General features: G+C 37.6%; 2 protein-coding genes across 4 annotated transcripts in view; one reads left to right on the forward strand and one right to left on the reverse strand.

The window, feature by feature from the left end:
* bbs4 (Bardet-Biedl syndrome 4) overlaps positions 1-7,211 on the forward strand; it is a 15,289-nt gene extending 8,078 nt beyond the window's left edge. The window contains exons 9-16 of the mRNA XM_048159181.1: positions 2,252-2,306; positions 2,893-2,961; positions 5,082-5,234; positions 5,316-5,487; positions 5,585-5,654; positions 5,738-5,882; positions 6,380-6,587; positions 6,666-7,211. Coding sequence (XP_048015138.1) covers positions 2,252-2,306; positions 2,893-2,961; positions 5,082-5,234; positions 5,316-5,487; positions 5,585-5,654; positions 5,738-5,882; positions 6,380-6,587; positions 6,666-6,808 — 1,015 coding nt within the window. The 3' untranslated portion in view covers positions 6,809-7,211. The remainder of the gene's footprint in view (positions 1-2,251; positions 2,307-2,892; positions 2,962-5,081; positions 5,235-5,315; positions 5,488-5,584; positions 5,655-5,737; positions 5,883-6,379; positions 6,588-6,665) is intronic.
* A 4,682-nt stretch (positions 7,212-11,893) lies between these two features.
* On the reverse strand, positions 11,894-23,174 carry adpgk (ADP-dependent glucokinase). Of its 3 annotated transcripts, none has more exons than XM_048158806.1 (9): positions 23,007-23,174; positions 22,803-22,902; positions 17,744-17,979; positions 17,199-17,424; positions 16,384-16,446; positions 16,078-16,198; positions 13,184-13,380; positions 12,931-13,029; positions 11,894-12,751 (listed from the first exon to the last, which is right to left on the reverse strand). In XM_048158806.1, exons 3-9 carry the CDS (start codon positions 17,974-17,976, stop codon positions 12,188-12,190), a joined length of 1,503 nt encoding a protein of 500 aa, XP_048014763.1. In that variant the 5' UTR covers positions 17,977-17,979; positions 22,803-22,902; positions 23,007-23,174; the 3' UTR covers positions 11,894-12,187. The 3 variants fall into 3 exon arrangements, with proteins under 3 accessions (XP_048014763.1, XP_048014762.1, XP_048014764.1); XM_048158805.1 differs by having other exon boundaries at positions 22,803-22,912; XM_048158807.1 differs by having other exon boundaries at positions 11,894-12,748; positions 22,803-22,912; positions 23,007-23,173.
* Positions 23,175-23,925: the final 751 nt, after the last annotated feature.

The following is a 23,925-nucleotide window of genomic DNA, read 5'->3' on the forward strand; positions in this document are numbered from 1 at the left end:
AATAATAATGCTTTTTTGCAATCAAAATAATGTCAGAATGCAAAAGCTCTTAAAAATAGCCTTCATTATCTTAACATAATATAATTTCTTATTTCTTTCTTTTGATTGGGGACGTCAGTGATGGCAAACGACTCTAGTCCTTATGTTTTATGATACTTTATATCCTGGAGCTCCATTTACATTGATTGTGTAGAAAACATACAACGTGTTCTCTTTTATAGGAAGTTTTTGGAGTTGGACATGAGGGTGAATAAATAAAGACAGAGTTTTTATTTTTGGGTCAGCTACTCCTACAAAGACACTTTTTTAGTGTTCAACAAATGGAAGTGTAAAAGGAATCACTAATCTGCTTTCCTCAGCGGGAATCCAACGATTTGATGACTCTTGATTACCGTTGTTGACTTTCCTCTCTTCCCGGAGAGCAGAAATGGAGATGACTGTGAAAAATTCTCCTCCCCTTGTCCACACACACTCTGTCTGTGCGTCTGGCTCAGATATCAGAGAACCGCGGGGAGCTTTAAGCGTGTGTGTGTTTGAGATCTCCTCATTATCGCAGCCCTCCCACTGAGCTGATGAATTAGTAACGTGCAGCAGTGGGACGCTCCGTAATGAGAGGAGCTTTCAGCGGCCACGTTTCCACCCGCTTCACCTCACCATAGCGGGAAGATGTGCCTCACAGCCAGCATGAATTAATAACAGCCCGCTGCTGGCATGAGCCGCTCAAACTCACACGTGATGAGGAGTCGGAGACGCGAGGAAACGCTTGCTTTCATCATTCTCAAGTGTGGCATCTCCGTGTCACCTGACGCAATGTGATGGAGTCGAGCAGAACATGTTTCTGGATCAATATGCATTAGTCCTGGAACAGCAGCTAATAAACTAGATTTAACCTGAGACCCAAACCTCAACTCAATCTGATTGATCGACTGAAGTGTGAAACTTTGCTTTTTAGTTTTTTTTTGTTTTGTGAAACACAAAAGAAGATGTTTAGCTCAATGTTCAAGCTGCTCTTTTTCCATACAATGAAAGTGAATGGTGTCATAAATGAAAAATATTGAATTATAAGGCGTTATTTGTTGAGTAATTTATGACAGAATTTTCCTATTAAACCTTTAATTTTGTTTAATCTGATTTTATTATTAAGGTTTTTATATATATATATATATATATATATATATATATATATATATATATATATATATATATATATATATATATATATAATAAAAATGTGAAATAAATTAATAAAATAAGTAAAAAAATTTAAACAATACAAATAAAATGCACACTAAAAATATTAAAAAAAAAAAAAAATAAAAACAATTAAAATGAAACGCATACTAAAATAATATTATATTAAAATATAATATTAAAATATTTTAATAAAATATTAAAATATTTTATTTGTTAATATATGTGTGTGTGTGTGTGTGTAAATTTAAAGGTATTTTAAACTATATATATTTATTATTATATATATATATTATTTAATTATATATATATATATATATATATATATATATATATATATATATATATATATATATATATTATATATATATTATTATTTATTATATATTTATTTGACAATATTTAAATAATAATAATTTAAATATATTTTTGACAATATATATTTTTATAATAGTAATTATTTCATAAATACATATATATATATATATACAATGCATAAATAAAAATGTCATATATATATATATATATATATATATATATATATATATATATATATATATTTGCATTACGTCAGGGTTTCCAGCTGGTAATTAAAACAAAAATTATGAAAATGTAAAATAAATAAATAGTTTAATTAATTAATAACACGTTTAAAATAAAAACAATCAAAATTAAATGCATACTAAAAAATATTTAAAAAAAAAATCAAATAAAAACAATCAAAATTAAATGCACACTAAAAAAAATAATAAATATTATTATTATTATTATTATTGTTATTTTACCTGAATGTCATGTAACTATTAATCAACATCAGGAAACTGTGAACATGAATTTGTTATTATTTTAAAACATTAACTTGAAATTTCAGGGGGGCTTCAAGTAGATATTTTAGGTCAAAAAGGATTCGGCTGACAAAAAAACGATTGGGACTCAATGACAGTTAGAACCAAATGTGCTTCATTTTCAGGAAAATAATGTCACAGTGTAAAAACTCTCAATGTTCTGAAAAACATGCTTAATTTTCTTTAAGCCAAATATAATTTCTGGTTTCTCTCAGATTTTCTCCTGAGAACACAGAGCTGTTGACCACGCTGGGACTGCTGTACATGCAGGTGAGTGACGGCAAATCATTCATGCCTTCAGTTCAGATTTCAAACACAGGAAACAGATTGTGATTCGTGGAGTTTATTTTGAAGGTATTTTTTACTAGATTCAGATTTGAACAAACTCCTAACACTGAAAATGTGATACTTTTCTTGAGTGAGCAGATTTAAAATGTTTGTCTGGTGGATGATAAAATGGCAAAATCACATAGATTTGTATTAAAGGCTAGACACTTTAGGGTGGACTCGGTTAGAAACCACCCTGTGGCGGCTGCATGAACTGCTTAGACTAGTCTTAAAAGTTAGTCATCTAATTTTGTGCTCCAAAACTGGTCCTGACTTTTTACATAAAATGGTTGATTGGTCTCATTTCAATCAGAAAAGTAAGAGTGATTACCTCTTTTTAACTGATAGTTGGTCACACTAGTTTTTAACTCACTGACTAAGTTTATGCAACATTTAAAAACCACAGAGGTTCAGGTTTCTATGGGCAAACACCTCCGACTTTAGAAATGAGTTTTACAGTACTGTCTAATGTAAAAACACAGTAAATGTATCTGCTATTAGTGTTTACTTCTGTCTTCTCTCTCATTAGCTTGGGAAATACCAGAAAGCCTTTGAGCACCTCGGGAACGCTCTGACGTACGACCCCAATAACTTCAAGGTGGGATGCAGTTTCACCAAGCCCAAGTGTCAGTGATATTGAATATGTGTGTGTGTGTGTGTGTGTGTGTGTGTGTGTGTGTTCTCATTACCATTATGTGTCCCAACATGTATATTTTGTTTGCAATTTCTTATTATACAGTGACAAAAATCATGGAAACAATTAGTTTAATAAATACTACAATTGTGTATAAAAATACTTTAAATCAGTGAATCTCAACCTTTTTGATTTCAAGTCCCCCATTGTCCACTATTTGAAACCACCGACTCAATTTCTTCCCAATAACATGTTTTAGAGCTTGGCATAACTTGAAAGATGTATATTAGTTTAAAAAAGAACCAAATACTGAGAAATATCTTGAGTTGTTTTGGCTTATTTTAATGCTTGTTTTGCTCCACTTCGGTCAAAAATGACAGAAAAATTTTACGTTTTGAAATTTTACTTCTTTTTTTTGCTTCATCAGAATGGGATGACGCTTATTGATTTTTGCATTAGCTATGTGAACACACAAAAAAAATCATGGACATGAAAATGATGGAAATGGAAATGAATGGGCAATACGAAAAAATACAAAAAACTTTTGGTGGTACAAACTACAATTCAGCCACTGTTCAGAAAAAATGTGCACAGCAATGAAGGGGTGACACTCTAAAATGTCAAGAGTGTAAAATAGACACCATTTTTATTGAATTTTGATGTTAACAAAATGTCCTCCTCTATGTTCAGGTTTGACTGTAGTAAAATTAATGCAAAAACTGATACTTCAAATCAACATTTCAAAAATTATATATAGATAAACCTTGACAAAATGTATTCTTTGAGAATGTCTAAGTATAAATTCAAATCCACAACTTAATAAAAATTAGTATTTATGTCTAAAAACACTAGATAATTTATAAAAACTATACAGGCATCTGGTGGTTACAACATGGCATTACAAAAGTTTTTCTTTTTTTTACTCCCACCAGATGGCACTAATCTACCTTCAGAAAAATGGATTTTAAATGCCTTGTCTCTATTTTAAAGGTGCCATAGAATGGAAACTTGAATTTACCTTGGCATAGTTGAATAACAAGAGTTCAGTACATGGAAATGACATACAGTGAGTCTCAAACTCCATTGTTTCCTCCTTCTTATATAAATCTCATTTGTTTAAAAGACCTCCGAAGAACAGGCGAATCTCAACATAACACTGACTGTTACGTAACAGTCGGGATCATTAATATGTACGCCCCCAATATTTGCATATACCAGCGCATGTTCAAGGCATTACACAAGGGCAGCCAGTATTAACGTCTGGATCTGTGCACAGCTGAATCATCAGACTAGGTAAGCAAGCAAGAACAATAGCGAAAAATGGCAGATGGAGCAATAATAACTGACATGATCCATGATATCATGATATTTTTAGTGATATTTGTGAATTGTCTTTCTAAATGTTTCGTTAGCATGTTGCTAATGTACTGTTAAATGTGGTTAAAGTTACCATCGTTTCTTACTGTATTCACGGAGACAAGAGCCGTCGCTATTTTCATTTTTAAACACTTGCAGTCTGTATAATTCATAAACACAACTTCATTCTTTATAAATCTCTCCAACAGTGTGTAATGTTAGCTTTAGCCACAGAGCACAATCAAACTCATTCAGAATCAAATATAAACATCCAAATAAATACAATACTCACATGATCCGACGCATGCATGCCGCATGCATGACGAACATCTTGTAAAGATCCATTTGATGGTTATATTAGCTGTGTGAACTTTGTAAATGCGCTGTATTATAGTCGAGAGCTCGGGGGGCAGGGAGCGCGAGATTTAAAGGGGACGCAGCCTGAATCGGTGCATAGTTAATGATGCCCCAAAATAGGCAGTTAAAAAATTTAATTTAAAAAAATCTATGGGGTATTTTGAGCTGAAACTTCACAGACACATTCAGGGGACACCTTAGACTTATATTACATCTTTTAAAAACTGGTTCTTTTAAAAACTGGCCCCTTGTTTGGAAGCCTTAATTTAAATAATATTTGAGAATTTGTAAGAAAACATGCTTATTTTAAAAATCAGTTCTCTTATTTTTTTGCATTTACCCAATCTGTTGTTCCTCATCTGTGTGTTCAGGCCATCCTCGCCGCCGGCAGTATGATGCAGACTCATGGAGATTATGACGTGGCCATGAACAAGTATCGCGTAGCGGCATACGCCGTCCCCGAGAGCCCCCCGCTCTGGAATAACATCGGGATGTGCTTCTTCGGCAAAAAGAAATACGTTGCTGTGAGTTACAGATGATCACTAGAACATCTTCTACCTTTGATCTCTTGTTGAGTTCATGTTCCTCCTGCTTCTCTCCTCCAGGCCATCAGCTGTCTGAAGAGGGCAAACTATCTGTCTCCGTTTGATTGGAAGATCCTGTATAATCTGGGTTTGGTTCATCTCACCATGCAGCAGTTCGCATCAGCTTTCCACTTCCTGAGCGCCGCCATCAACCTGCGGCCACGCATGAGCGAACTCTACATGCTTCTGGCTGGTACATATATCACATGCATCACTCTTTTATTAGTCATGATCCTTAAGAGCAGTGTAAATATGAGAATGCAGTTTGATGTGATGATTATTTTTATCAGTTGCCCTGACCAATCTGGATGATGCCGATAACGCCCGCAGGTCTTATGAGCAGGCGGTTCAGCTAGATGAGTATGTTCTCGAACCCTGATCTACAGTGTACATGAGCTAATGCAGAACTAGTTGAGTTTAAGTGAGTGAATTTTTCCTGACAGGTCAAACCCGCTGGTGAACCTGAACTTTGCGGTGTTCCTGTATAATCAGGGCGATAAGAAGGCCGCGCTGCAGCAGTACCAGGAGATGGAGAGAAAAGTCAACGCTCAGGTTGAGAACAACAGCAACACAGAGTTTGACCCAGAGGTACTGACACCTAGTCTTAAGACCCGTTCACACCAAGAACGATAACGATCCCTCATTTAAATAATTCCCGCCCAATGCAAATAAAGGGGCGGGGCCTGGTCGAGTTAGTTAGTGGTGTGTTAAAACTCGCGGTTATGGTAAGGGATGGGGCATTTCCTCAAACACGCACAATCACAACACACTGCTCCAGCCGACCAATCAGAGCACATTGTGCTTTTCAGAAGGAGGGGCTTCATAGAGACAGGAACTAAACAGAGCGTTACTGACAGACTGGAAGTGAGGAGATGCAACAATGGAGAATATGAGGAAAATAATCTAGGAAACCTGTTCTAGTAGAGCCCAAAAACAACATCAAGACTTTGTAAAAGGCATAATTTAGCCTCTTTAATGTAAAATAATGTCTTTTTATTTATTGAATTATTTTTGCATTGATAATTAGTAAAAATGCTGTTTCTCACACACATGCTCACATTGCCATGAATCTCATTCTCACACAGATGGTCGAGATGGCTCAGAAAATGGGCGCCGCTCTACAGACGGGCGAGAACCTGTACTGGAGCAAACAGGGCAAAGACGGCAAGACCAGCCACCGGTCCTCCTCCAGCAAACCCAGCAGCTCCCAGCAGCCCCTAGGCACCAACCAGGCCCTGGGTCAGGCCATGTCTTCAGCCGCAGGCTACAGCAAGAGCATGCAGATCACCGCAGGTGCACAACCCGTCAACTTTCACAGACAAACTGATAATGGCTGCTCGGTTCTTCTTAATGCTCTGTCTTTCTCTCCAGAGCCCGAGGCGGATGTGAGCAGCGCCCCGTCGCCCCCTACAGTCACTCCCGGAGACCCCGAGGATGAGGATGAGGTAGAGGAGGCGGCCGAGCCGGCCAAACACACGGAGAAGAAGAGTAAACCCAAAGCAGTGGCTGAATAGAGCTCAAACTATGTCTTTCTTCAAATCTGAAAGGGTTTATAACTTATGAATGTACAGCAGAATATATAGTTTCATTAAAGTGCAGGTTACAATCACAGATTTTTAGATGTTTGAATGATTCATTACATTAAATAAAGGTCTGTCCACCTTTAGAAATATTGTAATTGCATAGGAAAATTCAGTCTTGTGCGTTGGTGTTTTAAAATGAGGAGGCAAAGTCCTCACATTTTTTATATACTGTATATCAAATGTAAATTTATGTCTGTTATTCTTAATTTTCTTGGTTAAATAAACATTAGCATACATAAAAAAAAAAGAGAGACCAAATATAATTCTGTTTTGTATTTTTTTGCAATAACTATGTAATGTCGTATTTATTAAAACCAAATATGAATTTCATCAAGTTGGTGTTTTTATGCATTTATTCCAAAATAATAAAGGCAATAACAATTTAAATGATATATATTATTTGTGAACTAATGTTCAGCATTTTAATAGTCAATTTATATTCAGAAGTCATCTTACAGACACACAGACACGAGGATGTACCTTTGTTTCACAAAGCTGATTGCGATAATTTTTTCTGCCATTTCAAGTTTGATTTTGACGTGACATAAAGCATTGAAATGGCTGAGTTGTTTAATTACTTTTTAATTAGTCTTCCCATTAACACTATCATTGTCTTCATTCAGGCCAATGAGAACACGCACGGCAGGATTTATCGCACAAGCCAATCATATCCAATCAAAACTGATCATATCTAATCAAAGCACGATGACTTTCCCCCATTCATTCTCAATTACCCCCCATTAAACCCACCACATGCATTAGGGTGTCTGTTTTAAGTCAAAGGGGACAGAGGAGGCAAGCCTCCTGCTGTAACTTCACCTGCGGGTGTCGCTGTTGGACACTGTTACTTTATAAAAACATTTTTTAATGTCACATTTTGTAATATTTTGCGTTGTTTTATTGTTCAATGTAATATCAATTATTTTCTCATCCTGTTTTTTTGAGGAGGCACTGCCCCCTTGCCTCCTCGTAAGAAACGCCCCTTCGAAAGTTTTATATAAAAAGCAGGTAACACTTTACAATAAGGTTCCATTTGTTAACATGAACTAACAATGAAAAATAATTGAAAAGCATTTTGCATCTTAGTTAATGTTAATTTCAGTATTTAATAATAAAGTTGTATCTCTTAACAGTATTTAATGGACCTTAGCTGATATGAACTAACGTTAACAAAGATTAATAAATACTCTTACAAAAGTAATGCTCATTGTTAGTTAATTTTAGTCAAAGTCCCTTTAAGACGAGTCATTTCACTCGGCGGCCATCTTTGAAACGCCTCTCGGGAATCCTGGGCATCATGCCCTATCTCTTTGAATAGGGAAACATCAAATTCTCCAAAACTGTTCGCCAACCTTACGATTACATTTCATATTTGAAATCACCAATGAAATCTGACAACAGCTGTCTCATAAATGTTTTATCCAAACGCTTGAATCATGACAAAAACTATTTTTTAGGCTGGATCAAGCTAATACGCATGCGCAGACCTAAATGCGCGTCTCTTCTGCCATGTTTCAGAGGCGCGCGTCTGACTGTTTCTATAGAAACCGGTGCTTCTAACGGCTGCTGCAGTGACGCGATGACTTTACCAGTCAGCGATTGGCTCTTATTTAGAAGGCGGGACTTATTCCGCCATATTGCGCGTTACACTTTCTCCCATTCAAAACAATACGAGTGACACGTCTTATGTTATTCTATAGACCTTATTTACCAGAGAAAGAAGCGCGCCGCCATCTTTATAAAATTGTCTTTGAACTTCCGTTTTGCGGTAGCTTTGTACATTTCTATGGCATCGCTGTCAAAGAATAATTAGTTGGTTAAGTGGATTTACTTGTTGTAGAGATAATGAAAGTTATCGTGAGCATTGTTATGTTTAAAGCATATGTCTTAACAAATGTCAGTAGATCGGGAAGATTTTAAAACGAGCAGTTCATTCATAAATGTAAGATCGCTCTGGAAATACAAACCGGAAGTCAAAAGACAACGAGCGCAACGCTGAAAAGGGGCGGGGCTACATAAGGTCTATAGTCTTTGCTTTAGTTCAATCATGACAACTCTTGGAATAGTTTTAGCATGTTTTTGAATATGGCACTGTTAAAGTATTTGGTCTTGGTGAACGAGATCTGCTATGCCACTGTTGTGAATATACACAGATACGCTGCTGTGAGTATTTAAGAAATGCTGCTGCTGCTGCTGCATAACTAGACATGCATAAGTCCTGTAGCAGATCTAGACAGGTGGAGCTGGAGGTGTTCAGAGGAACTCTGCAGGACTAGATTTATGGCAAACACTGGACCAGACTATTTAAATGTTGAGCAAGCAATCTCATTGGCTGCTGGATCAGCAGAGGCCAATCAGCTTGTGCCATGCCATAATGGTGTGATTGCTTGCAGATTGCATGTAAAGGACTGATCAGCCTGCGCCCTCTAGAGGTTCATGACTTAACTAGATATTTAAAGGATTACATCTTGTCTTGCTTGCACTTCTCTGTGATGCACCATGCATTATGTAATCACGTTGGAAAGGTCACGCGTGACGTAGGCGGAAGTACCATGGTAGAGCGAAAAACTCATCTGACATTGTTGTTTTACCCTTTTTTTTTTGTAAAGGGCATTTGACTTAGTTTTTGCTTGTATATAAAGTATATAATTTTTTTTTTTTTTTTTAGAAAATGGCCAATGGTTTCTCTAGATAAGACTCTTATTCCTCGTCTGGGATCATGTAGAGCTCTTTGAAGCTGCACTGAAACTGACATTTGGACCTTCAACCCGTTGAACCCCAGTGAAGTCCACTATATGGAGAAAAATCCTGGAATGTTTTCCTCAAAAACCTTCATTTCTTTTCCACTGAAGAAACAAAGACATGAACATCTTGGATGACATGGGGGTGAGTAAATTATCAGGAAATTTGAATTCTGAACTGAACTACTCCTTTAATGCATTTTCTACATTAACTAATGGGACCTTATTGTAAATAGTTACCAAAAATCATTTCATTATCATTTTGGTCTTTGTGACAGAACCACACCTTAATACAAAAAAACCCACAGACATTTTATAACTGGAACAGAAATGTTTTATTTATATAAAAATATTCCATACTCAAGTTAACAGAGCTAATATTTCTAGTCATAACATTTATGATAGACATTTTGCCCAGTAACTCTTAAAAGACTTTGTTGCATAATCACATGTGCAAACTAGAACCCTAAAATGTTTTATATTTCTAAAAGTTGCATGAATATGAACTTTCTGTTAGTTTCTCAAACCAAGGCTGTGTTTCAACAAAAAATAAATAAATAAACCTTTTCTAAGTATTGCTGTACTGCTGATGAAGTTAAAAAAAACAAACAAAAAAAACCCTTTGTCAGAAGGAAGGCGTAAAATTCAAAGTTCTTTTGCTGGTTTGAGAAACTAACAGCATCAACATGGAGTGTAACAGAAATACAGTACAAAACAAGATGGAATCCATAGTGTTCATGAGCCGAGGCTTTTCTTCCAGCTGCTGATCTGAAGCTCTCACCTCATTCATGAAAACACAAATAGATTTGTGTGTAAACTGTTCGCAAAACCATTCGTGGTTCATTTACTTCACAAACACTGCTGAATGTTTCTAAAACCGTTAAGACTTCGTTAAAAAGCCTCAGTTTTGTCATACATTAAGGCTGATTTAAGACAAATGATCATTCACATACTGAGATTAATTAGTACGTCCCAAATAAAACATTAAAAATTATACGTCAAAGGTGTGTGGATGGTACAACATGGCTGAAAATATCAGCTTTAAGACTATTAAGAATAATTTGTATGTACAGATTCATTATGTGTGATAGGAAGCATCATAAATCACAACAGTCGTCATTAACAGTACATGATTCACCAGAAATCAATGGCAAATAAACAGAACCTGCTGACCAAACCAGACTGAAATGAAAAATATTTTTCATTTCTCTTATTATATACAAATGATGCTGGTACCAACGTACAAAAACCTACAGCTATATTCCCACATTTAAAACCAGAAAAATGAATGGTACTTAATATTCAAAATGACATTATGTGCACATAATAATGGTCACAATATCGTCAGGTAAGCTGGTGATTTAAACTATTAACTATAAACTATTATTTAGGAATTATTTAAACTCTAGGTTGAACCAGGGAACATTGCTTTAATTATTTCTACTAAATTCCATTAGAATAAGAGAACTTTACATTACTTGACATGTTTCACCAACTGCATAAACCTGGTTAACCTGAAGTGAATCGGCGGCCTTCAAGTTATGATAATTGTAAACGGTTCAAATGCCAAATAAAAGAGATTTGAGATGCTTAAGACTCTAAAATCATCCTTTGGTTCACCTTTCAGTCAACCCATAACCACAGGTCTTCTGCTCCTGTTAACCAGAGTATGAGCTCATAGTTAAAAAAGTTAAAGTTCTTTCATCATTTACTCACCCTCATGTTGCTCAAAACCCATATGTGATACTTCTTCTAAATAAAGGAGGTCATTTGGGTTTGAGGGTGAGTGAATGATGACCGAACCTTATTTTGGGTTAAAGGATTAGTTCGGTTCAGAATTTAAATTTCCTGATAATTTACTCACCCCCATGTCATCCAAGATGTTCATGTCTTTGTTTCTTCAGTCGAGAAGAAATGAAGGTTTTTGAGGAAAACATTCCAGGATTTTTCTCCATATAGTGGACTTCAATGGGCACCAAACGGTTGAAGGTCCACACGTGACCTTTCCAACGTGATTACATAATGTGTGGAGCATCACAGAGACGTGCAAGATGAGCATTTGTGGTTAAAAAGTATATAATTTTTTATTTTATTTAGAAAATGAGCGATGGTTTCTCTAGATAAGACTCTTATTCCTCGTCTGGGATCATGTAGAGCTCTTTGAAGCTGCACTGAAACTGACATTTTGACCTTCAACCGTTTGGTGCCCACTGAAGTCCACTATATGGAGAAAAATCCTGGAATGTTTTCCTCAAAAACCTTAATTTCTTTTCCACTGTAGAAAGAAAGACATGAACATCTTGGATGACATGGGGGTGAGTAAATTATCAGGAAATTTGAATTCTGAACTAATCCTTTAAATCCACCATCCTAAAAAAAAAATGGCGTTGATACGTTCAGTGCTGTCTTTCACATTATGATTTCAGACAAAAGTAGCAACAATAAAGTCTCTGGAAAGAGGACAGTGCACTCGAACTGCATGTTAACAAAAAAACATCCTCTGCAAGTCTTTTTCATCAAGAGGATCGAACAGCGAGGACGTTTCTTCAAAGATGGGATGGCGTGTCTCTCAGAGCTCAGACGGAGGTTCGACCTCTGAAAACAGAAGTCCCTCTGCTGATATGGCGTCGCCCAATCCCACTGTTCTAAGCGGCTGTTTGCACACCAGCACTGGCGTGAAATGGAAAGACACGTTCCCTCTGCGCCACACGGCGACCGGTCTCGTCGGGTCCACCGATAGGCTCTCCCTCGGTTCTGAGAAGGAGCTGTAGAAGTTCAAAGGCGCCTTGAGGACCACCTTATTAATATCTACCACTTGCAGGCCGCAGGCTTGACTGCTGGCCACACGGGCGCCTGCGGCCACCGCCGCCACCTGGTTCCCCCAGTGTCCGTCCACCGTAGCCAGGATGTGGTACGCCAGCGTGTGGAAGTGGATCCGGGTCAGATCGGCTTCAGATTCTGGATCCGCCCGGCCGTGCTGCTCTAAGACCCAGAGCAGGATGTCGCTGACGCGGCCCACATCGGGTATGCCATCCCAGGATGTGAGTTCAGCGTGAGGTCCTCCTCCGGACTGAGTCAAAAACAGCAGCTCCTGTTCGTTCAGACCGATGGAGTTCACGATGGGCATGACCTGCTAACAGAAGAGCGCAGAGAAACCTGAATGATGTAGATGTGGAGCATGTTAGTGTCGAATTCATGCAGATTTCCTTTACATGACAAATTACACAAAAACTTTGTGCAAAAGTGCAACAAAAGCGCAACTCCTGTGAAGATTCTTCTGAGCATTAGCATCCATTAAACCTACACATTTACCTCCTGCAGGATCCGGTTCATGTAGTCTCTGTCTGTCATGCTGGCCAGCTCGAGGTGGATGGGCACCTCGTTCCTCACGTCTGAGATGGCAACCACCGCCTGCAGGAAGTCAAAACACAGCCACCAAGAATGAAAAATGCTTGTGATCTAATCTAATAAGTAAGAAGCAGCAGTGAAATGACCTCAAAATATCTCAGTAACCAATGATTCTCTTTTTAAATCAGATGGGTATTGAGCGAATCTGGTTTCAGACCTCTTTCAGTCGTTCCTCCCAGAGATCTCGGCCCATTCCTTCCATCATATGCAGTCCGGACAGAACAACCAGATCCGGCTGGAACTCCTCCAAACTGGCCACGAACGTCTCCAGCGTGCTCATCTCCCCATTGGACACATCATGGGACAGGATGAAGCGGTTAGCCTGAGGAGCTCTCGAGGAACCCCACTGTTCACCTGTAGGGGGCGTCAGAGAGAAAAGTAGGGCTGGGTAAAAAATATCGATTTCCCGATTTTAATTGATTCTCATTTTTATGAACCGATATCGATTCTTAAATCCCAAGAATCGATTAGTCTAGTTTGTTTTCAGTTGATGAATGAGCAGAACATGTAGCGTCTCCCATCCAATAAATCGCAATAATCTTTGTGCTTTGTTACTTTTGATATGAAGCAAAGTCTCAGATTTCAAATGACATCCATCTTATTATGAGATTCAAAAAATAAATACCGTTTTGGCGCCGTTTAATGTGGCGTGACAGATCGCTTTAGCGCCTCAGTTAAAGAGAAGCATGTGATCATCCTCTCCTCCGCTTTAATACCAGTTACAGCGAAATAAACATGCATGAACATCTGAAGGTATGTTAAAATATACAGTACAACTTACTGAAATCCGTATCATGTCTCGTGTAATCGCTCGTGTAATCGATCGTTTCAACCTCGGAAAGACTCAATAAAACAGCTTCAATGTCACGTGACGTCACATTTACCTCAGAAAAACACATTCAGTGACCATAAACTCATTAGTCAGCTAGAAAAGTGCTCTAGAAAGATAAATATAGCTATGCACCGTTACATATTCATTATAATGTTTAATGTTCTTCAATATTTAATGCATGTTTGAATAAATCAGTTATGACAGCCGCGATTTAAATGTTTATATTAAAAAAAACGAATTGGAGTAGAAATGTGATTACGTAATTCTAAACTTTATTTATAATAAAAACACCATTGAGTGTAATTTAAGTGTTTGTATATAAATGTTCATTTAACCTTCAATATTATTATAGTAGTACCAGCTGACTCTCATGTGTAGTTTACAGCATTAGTTGAGAGATTTTTTTCCTCTAGAAACTTTGCTGTGTACTGTAACTGAAATACTACATCCAAAATAATCGAAATCGAATCACATCAAAATCAAATCAAATCAAAATCGTAATCGAATCATGAAAATTGTGTCAATACCCAGGCCTAGAGAAAACACTTTTGACTTTCTCCAGATACACTCACTGGCTGCTTTATTAGGTACACCTTGCTGGTACTGGGTTGGACCCACTTTTGCCTTCAGAACTGCCTCAGATTCAATAAGGTGCTGGAAACTTTCCTCAGAGATTTTGGTCTATATTGACATGATAGCATCACACAGTTGAGATTTGGTGACTGTGGAGGCCATTTGAGTACAGTGAACTTCACTGTCATATTCAAGAAACCAGTTTGAGATAATTTTGACACTCAGGTAGGCGGTGACGTTTAAACGATACTCAACTGGTACAAAGGCCCTGTTTCCACCTGGAATTAAGATGCATTTTGGTCGATCGGATCACAAGTGGACGACGCTAAATACAGGTGTAAAGGTTTTAAACTTGTCCACTTTTGACCACTTCCAGAGGTAGGCGAAAACGCATTCGACCGGATTGCTTTCGTAGTGTAGGACTGCATACTGAATTTCTGTCCGGACTGCATATGATGGACATGCGGTCGAATGTGTTCGAACAGCCACTAAAGACCGCCTACTGAGCTAGTGTGTAAACATTATGGTAAGCACACTAGTCAGACGGGATTTAAACTTTGTCGCTGAAGACCCAAGTTTGGTTTGAAGACGAAAAACGTAGCAAGCACAATGTTCTCTCAACATTTCACAGCGTTCAGCATGGTGTTGCGACTGTTGAGAAATGAAAGCTGCTACTCTCCGTGTGTTTTTCAGTTGTCTCCGGGCGCGTTCGTATGTAAACTGCGTGAGCTTATTTTTGTCCATAAGAGCAAAAGATCTGAACAAACCCACACATTTACCCTCCCATAGACCCTCCCCAAATAATCAAGACAGAAGTGGTCGAAAGTGGACAAAAGAGACGGATTAAAACACCAGGCGTAGACGGGAATGTGTCTCCCTTGTCCACTTGTGATCCGATCAACCAAAACGCATCTTAATACCAGGTGGAAACAGGGCCTAAGTGTGCCAAGAAAATACACAATAAACCAGAAGCAGTCTGAACCGCTGATGCAAGGCAGGACGGATCCATGCTTTCATGTTGATTACGCTAATTTCTGACCCTAACATCTGAACGTTGCAGCAGAAATCGAGACTCATCAGACCAGGCAATGTTTTTCCAATCTTCTATTGTCCAGTTTTGGTGAGCTCATGTGAATTGTAGTCTCAGTTTGCTGTTCTTCACTGACAGGAGTGTCACCGGTGTGACTTCTGCTGCTGTAGACCATCTGCTTCAAGGTTTGGACGTGTTCAGAGATGCTCTTCTGCAGACTACGATTGTATTGAGTGCTTATTTGAGTTACAGTTGCCTTTCTATCAGCTGATCCAGTCTGGTTATTCTCCTCTGACCTCTAACAAGGCATTTTCTCCCACAGAACTGCCACTCACTGGATATTTCCTCTTTTTTGAACCATTCGGACGATTGAAAATCAAAGTAGATCAGCAGTTTCTGAAATACTCAGACCAATCATATCACGTTCAAAGTCACTTAAATCACCTTTCTTCCCCATTCTGATGCTCAGTTTGAACTGCATGGTCATCTTGACCATGTCTACATGCATGCGATTGGCTGATTAGATATTTGCGTCAACAAGCAGTTGGAGAGGTGTACCTAATAAAGATGTACCTAATAAAAATGATTTGCCAATGTCGTTTCGAGCGAGTCTCACCTGACTTGTACTCCAGGATAAGGTGAAACTCATCTGTCTCCTGCAGAGATTCTGGCGGGACCACAATCTGTTCATCCAGCATATCATGAAGCTTCGGCCCCACTGGACCACACAAGAGGACCTGAGAGAACACAGCACTCTTTAGAGAACGATAGTCAGGTGCTCATCAGGTATGAATGAACTGCTTTTGCTATTAAAAGTTATTATGGAAAGGAAATTCAGGGCACCCTGACACTTCTATCCAGTGATGCCGTCAATGATTTGAGCACTAGCAGAACAGTTTAATGTAGTACAACAGATACTCACCACGAGTTGTGGGTTAGATGCCAGTTTCTGGCCAATCAGAGCAGCGTTTCCTCCAACATAAAGCTGGAAGAAACAAGAAAAAAGCCATTTTTGAGTAAATCTCAGAAATCTGGTCTTATTAAAATGTACAAGTGTATTTTGGAGCAAATTATTCTGTAATGTGAATCATTCATGTATATTTTTAAAAAGACTTCCCCTAATAAATGTTCTGATTTTCTATCAAATATCAAATTGAAAGTGCTTATATAATTAACAGATATTTTATATTGTTGAATTATTGCATATAATTTTCATGAAAATGTGCATATAATATAATGCATATAATTTGTCATGAAATTATCCTAGGATAATTTCTGATTTTCTATCAAATATCAAATTAAAAGTGCTTATATAATTGCCAGATATTTTATATTGTTGTAAGAAAAATATTGTTGAATTATTGCATATAATTTGTCATAAAAATAGCCTGGCATAAGACTCATAGACCAGCCTCAGTCTGAACGCTGTGCCTATTAATTACTGTTGATTATGCAAAATTAAATTTGACACAGAAACTCAATTCCCCTCTGGTCCCTCTCGTGCATTCAAATTAAACCTTCGGATCTCAAGGGCCAGATTCATTTACAGCAAATCCCAAAATTAAAACGGATATTATAGGACATATGCAGAATCAGATCGCTTTGAATTTCACCACATCAAGGCTTGAATCAGAGCAGTCAAACCTGTCGGACAGATTTTATTGTGCTCAGAAACCGGCTAATCTCGTGCCCTGAGGAAAAACTGCTGTAAGGGTCATAAAACACTTTATTGCGCACCTGAGCGCCGGGATATTCTGCAGCCGCCCGTGCGATCCTTTGAAAAACCTCCTTATCTGAGAAGAAGCGCTCTGCGGCGGCGCCCTTCCCCATGTAGTGGATGAATGCCTCTTTCAGGTCTTCTTTGCTGCGCAGCACCTCGTGGTCTCTGCCGGATCCTGGTTCAAGAGCCAGCGCCTGCAGCAGCCCCACCCCGGACACCACCACATCCACACAGGCGTTCACCCTGACAGAGAAACAAAGGCATGATGGGAAGGGCTCTAGAACACATGCACATGTTCGGACCTGTTGCATGAGAGAACTAATCTGGCCCGAACTATTGTGCAAGTGTGGACGAAGCATTCACTTTTATACTTATCAAAAAGGTGTGCTTGAACACAAAAGTAAACAAAATAAAAATAAAAGGAAAAAAAACAAAAAATGGTTAAACTAAAAGACACAAACAACAGAAGAATGAATGGAAAATCCCCAATAGAATTAAGGAAACAATGAACAAACAAACAAAGGAATGAAAAGAATAAATGATTGTAGTCAGAGTTCCTCACCCCACCGCCACTCTCCCCCAGCGTCGGGCCGGAGCCGTGATTAGGGTCTGCCAGGCGCGTGAGATGGCCTCCTCCAGCGCCGGGGGGCGGAGCTCTGAGCCGCCACTCGGCTCCATCTGCGGCAGGAATTCGCTGACGTAGTTCAGCACATAGGCCGGTAGCTCCGGGTCAGTGTGGAACAGATAGCCCATCCCCAACGCCAACACGGCCACCAGCACGGCCTTCCTCCACATGACCTGTGAATCACACACAAAGTTTATATTCACTCATGGCCTCTTCCTGGGGGCTTGATTTGAATGCCCTTTTATCAGGTACCATGTTTTTTTGGAAATGTACCATGGTAAAAAACAAGGTTTTTGGACATTCACCATGGTAACACCATGTTTTGGACATGTATCATAGTAAATACCAAGGTTTTTGGACACATATCATGGTAATACCATATTTTGGACATATATCATGGTAAATACCAAGGTTTTTGGACGTGTCATGGTAAATAACAAGGTTAAAGGACATGTATCATGGTATTACCATGTTTTTTGGGCATGTCCCATGGTATACCAAAGTTTTTGGACGCATCATGGTAAATACCAAGGTTTTTGGACACATCATGGTAAATAACAAGGTTTTTGGACACATATCATGGTAATACTATGTTTTTTGGGCATGCATCATAGTAAAAACCATGCTTTTGGAAATGTACCATGGTAAATACCAAGGTTTTTGGACACATATCATGGTAATACCATGTTTTGGACATGTATCATGGTAAATGCCAAGGTTTTTGGACAGATATCATGGTAATACTATGTTTTGTGGGCATGTATCATGGTAAAAAACATGTTTTAGGACATGTTCCATGGCAATTCCATGGTTAGTTCCATGCATACCAAGATTTTTGGACATGGTAATACCATGTTTTTGGACATGTACCATGGTAAATACCAAGGTTTTGGAAACATATCATGGTAATACCATGTTTTGGACATGTATCATAGTAAATACTAAGGTTTTTGGACACATATCATGGTAATACTATGTTTTTTGGGCATGCATCATAATAAAAACCATGCTTTTGGAAATGTACCATGGTAAATACCAAGGTTTTTGGACACATATCATGGTAATACCATGTTTTACATGTATCATGGTAAATACCAAGGTTTTTGGACAGATATCATGGTAATACTATGTTTTGTGGGCATGTATCATGGTAAAAAACATGTTTTCAGGGTATCTGCAGATATGAACAAGTTAAATTTAAGACTTTTTAAGACCTTTTTAATACCACCTTACATGAAATTTAAGACCAAACCTGCGATGGAAACGCACGCACACGCACACGCACACACCTATACATATATATATATATACACACATATACACATATACGTGTATATTAAATAATTATTGTACATTAATACATATATATTAAATGTATTAATAGAATTGTTATTATTAAAGTACCTGCGAAATGTTTGTAAACTATTATTGATTTTAAAATAAGTCCCTTCTGCTCATCAGGGCTGCATTTATTTGATCAAAAATACAGTAAAAACAGCAACATTATGAAATATTCTTACAAATAAAAAACGTTTTCTATATTTTATAAAAAATATTTTATAAAATGTAATTTATTCCTGTGATCATTTTCAACATCATTACTCCAGTCTTCAGTGTCACATGATCCTTCAGAAATTATTACAATTTGATTTGATGCTCAAGAAACATTTCTGATTATCAATGTTGAAAACAGTTGTGCTGCATTTTTGTGGAAATGGTGATATTTGTTTGAAAAATAGGAAGTTCAATGAACAGCATTTATTTGAAATTATATTACATGTATTTATCAAATATATTATTTATTAAAGTATTTATTAAATAGAAATATTCTGTAACATTTTAAATGTCTTCACTCTTCACTCACTTTATCAATTTAAAGTATGATGAATTAAAGTATTAATTTTTCTATTTTTTAAATCTGACCACAAATGTTTAAATTGGATTTCCACAACAATTTTAAGCAGCAAAAACTGCATTTTAACCTTAATAATATAAATAGTGAATGTTTCTTGAGCAGCAAATCAGCATTTCTGAAGAATCATGTGACACTGAAACTTCTCTTAAACAACAACAGAATTATAAACGATTCTAATGACTAATATTGCATTCCCAAATGCAAATTTAAACGTCACAAACAAAGTAGCATTTACAGTGAATCGAAAATGAAAACACCACTGCAACAGCAAGCATGCAGTGCGTCAGACTATTATTTATATAATTACATCACAGCCGTTGCAAATTATAGGCCTATATTAAATTCCCACCACCATTCATAAAAAGTTACCGAACACATTTCAGCGCTGATTCTACTCGCATTTGGCGCGTTGACCCATTTGAACTCTTTTAGGGACCGTTCATATGTCGCGTCTAAAAACGCATGGAAAACGCGTCGGCGCCGCTTTCTCCTTTCCAAAGCGCTCGGGTGCTGCGGTGGCGTCTTCCGTTACTAAGCAACCATGAGCTGCGCTCTCCAGCTCTGGCCCATTCCGTCGGGGACCGGGTGTGTCTCATACGTCCTGAAAAGTGAAGCCGCGGGCTCTTTGATCGCCCCCTGGAGGCTGGATGCAGTACAGGTCATAAACCCCGCCCTCTCAATGCAGTCGAATGAGACTTCAGTGAAAACTTAAAAATAAATTCTGCTTCAAATAAAACTTTCTGAAAGATGGTTCTGGTCATTTAAGGTAGTTGTTATCATGCTGATATATATTCAATTGTTCGTTTTTGTGATGATTTAGATTTTAGCTAGCAATTTGATGCTATAAAACGGGGCGTGTCGTCGTGATTCGAAGTTGATTGACAGCTTGTCTGAGGACTGTCGGAGCTTCGAGGGGAGATTGAAGATGTATTAACTAACTGTTAATTTTCGATTTCTTTGTTATTTAACACCAACAAAATGAGTTGTTCAGCAGTAAACTGTACTAACTGACCTACAGGATCTGACGGATCACTGAACTTTTTTCTGTAACATTAAATGTGGGCGTTATAAGCTAATTAATAAATGTTATTAGTTAAGATAACACACCTAATGTTAACCATGTCGGGAAAAAGCAGGTGATCGTTATCTGGCAGTTACTTATTATTTTTATGGGTATAAAATAATAATTAGCAGGACAAAACTAATGATAGCTTACTCTAATTACAGCAATCGATCTCCTGTAACGTTAGTTGAACTTGATTTAAAATGGCAGGACCGTTTCTGGCGATTTAGAGTTGTTTCTAGTGGCATATTATATTGATTTTATCTACTGAATTTGCTGTTTCAAAAATATTATTGCTCTAGAAACAGAATAGCCTATTATTTTATAGGTAGACTTTTAAATTGTGTATAATTTTTCTAGTCTATTTAAAATACATGAATGATGACGCAGTCGCCTGGGCGGAAGTTTGATATCGCGACTCCGCCTCCGGCTCCACGACGATTCCTTCTGCGCATGCCCAGGCTCCAAACTTTTTTTTTTCTGACGTATTGCGTAACGTGTCAGCGCCCATTCATCAGCCCATTTTGGCTTCAGTTCAATACAATGGAAGGAAGCGGCGTCGCGGCGTCCATCTTTTTTTACAGTCTATGTCGGGGACGTATTAGAAAACATAAAACATACATAAAACATTTTTGCGGTAATGCAACGAAAAATATTTAAGACCTATCCAATCTGAATTTAAGACATTTTAAGACTTTTTAAGGCCTTTTATTAGGAAAAATATATTTAAGACTTTTTAAGACTTTTTAAGGACCCGCGGATACCCTGGTTTTAGGACATGTCCCATGGCAATTCCATGGTTAGTTCCATGCATACCAAGATTTTTGGACATGGTAATACCATGTTTTTGGACATGTACCATGGTAAATACCAAGGTTTTTGAACACATATAGTAATACCACATTTTCGGACACGTACCATGGCAATACCATGTTTTTTGGGAAATTTACCATGACAATACCATGTTTTGGACATGTATCACAGTAAATACCAAGGTTTCTTGGACACATCATGGTAATACTATGTTTTGTGGGCATGTTTAAGGACATGGCAATACCGTGGTTTAATTAGACGTATACCAAAATTTTGGGACATGATAATACCACATTTTCTGACATGTATCGTGGCAATACCATGTTTTTGGACATGTACCATTGTAAAACAATGGTTTATTTAGAGACATACCATGAATACCATTGTTTTTTGGACACAAATATGGTAATACCACATTTCCAGACATGTATCGTGGTAATACCATGTTTTTTTGGATATGTACCATTGTAATACAATGGTACATTTAGACACATCCCATGAATACTGTGTTTTTGGAATACCATGAATACTGTGTTATCATAGCATGGTAATAGTACATGACACATCTCCAGTATGGTAATACCATGGTACTTTGGGGATGTGGCAAGGTCAAATTTGGCTTTTCGATATTGTCCCAGTTTAGGTGCATGTTTTAGGACATACTATGGTACTATCATGTTTTTCAGGACAATCAATTGACGTACCATGGTAATACCATGTTATCTTAGACACTGTGAACATAGACAGGAAGTAGAATTACTACTGAGAGTTACTCTCAACCATGCATATCTATTTATAACCCTGCAGTAGCTGCAGATCTCTCTCCATATAATCTCAGAGACTGTTTGACAGGTTGACTGGATTGAAAGCTGATCATTATTGTGCAATAACAGCAGTAGCTGGCTAGTGCTAACAGCCCATTCTGCTCATGTATGGGGCTTTAAATTAACACGACATATAAAATCACACATCTGACCGAGACCACCTCAAGCATTTGAGTTGTTTAAACTGATGTTTTAGTTAAAATGACATTTCTGATAAGTAAATAACATGTTGAAGTGAAATCAATGAGCTAACATGAGCTAGCCACATAGCAAATATAAACACCAGTTTACACAGCAATAACCAGATTAAAACACGTTATCTTTAAGCAGATATAATCGAAACACTCTTCGACAATCTGAACAGATGGACAGATCACTAACCTGACGGATGATAGAAGACACGAATAGTGAAGTTGAGTTGTGTCACCCTTCTTGGTCGAGGGAAAGTGTCTGTGTTAGCGACTAGCCGCTCCACTCTCTCCTGAGGGCAACTAAGAGTAAGTTTTCACGTCAAATCTCATCGAGTTAAAATTGGAAATACTATTAAACAGAGAGCTAATTAATATTATAAAATACAAAACTTACTTTGAGCTCCAAAATATATGTAGTTTTCAGTGTTTAACACTTTAATTTATTCTAATACTGTTGTTCGCTTTTGGGAAACCTGGCAAACATCGCAGCTAAAGCGAACCCCAGTAACCAATCAGAAGCTCCGCCGAGCATTGGTGACGTAGCCGGAACGTCACGTCGAGTGGATGTACTGACGCAAGTAATTTATTACTCACCCTCATGTGAAAATATCAAATTAAGATATTATTGATGAAATTTGTCCGGCGCCACGTCTAAACTGTCAGAGCTCAGCAAGTTTTTTTGTAATATTAGGACATATCACGCTTTAAAGGGTTAGTTCACCCAAAAATGAAAATAATGTAATTTATTACTCACCCTCATGTCGTTCCACAAGACCTTCGTTAATCATCGGAACACAAATTAAGATATTATTGATGAAATCCGATAGCTCAGTGAGGCCTCTATTGAGAGCAATGCCATTCAAAGTGTTGTAAATAGTATAATGTATAAGCTTTCAAGAACCATAAAAGTACTAAAACATATTTAAATCAGTTCATGTGAGTTCAGTGGTTCTATCTTAATATTATAAAGCGACGAGAATACTTTTTGTGCACCAAAATTTAAAAAAAAAAATAACGACTTTTCAACAATATCTATATGTGCCGATTTCAAAACACTGCTTCTGAGCTTTATTAATCTTTTGTTTCGATTCAGTGATTCGGATCTCCTATCAAACGGCTAAACCGCTGTAAAGTCCCGCCCCACGACTGACAAAAATCAAAAGTGTTCGCGCGAGCGAAATAGAAGATCGAGTGTGGGGAATGATGACGTGATTTTGGCGCTACAATTCACTGATTCGATTCGTAAAGCTTCCTGAAGCAGTGTTTTGAAATCGGCCCATATAGATATTGTTGAAAAGCCGTTATTTTGTTTT

The sequence above is a fragment of the Megalobrama amblycephala genome, linkage group LG15 (assembly GCF_018812025.1).
Source record: "Megalobrama amblycephala isolate DHTTF-2021 linkage group LG15, ASM1881202v1, whole genome shotgun sequence".
In the NCBI taxonomy this organism is placed as follows: Eukaryota; Metazoa; Chordata; class Actinopteri; order Cypriniformes; family Xenocyprididae; genus Megalobrama; species Megalobrama amblycephala.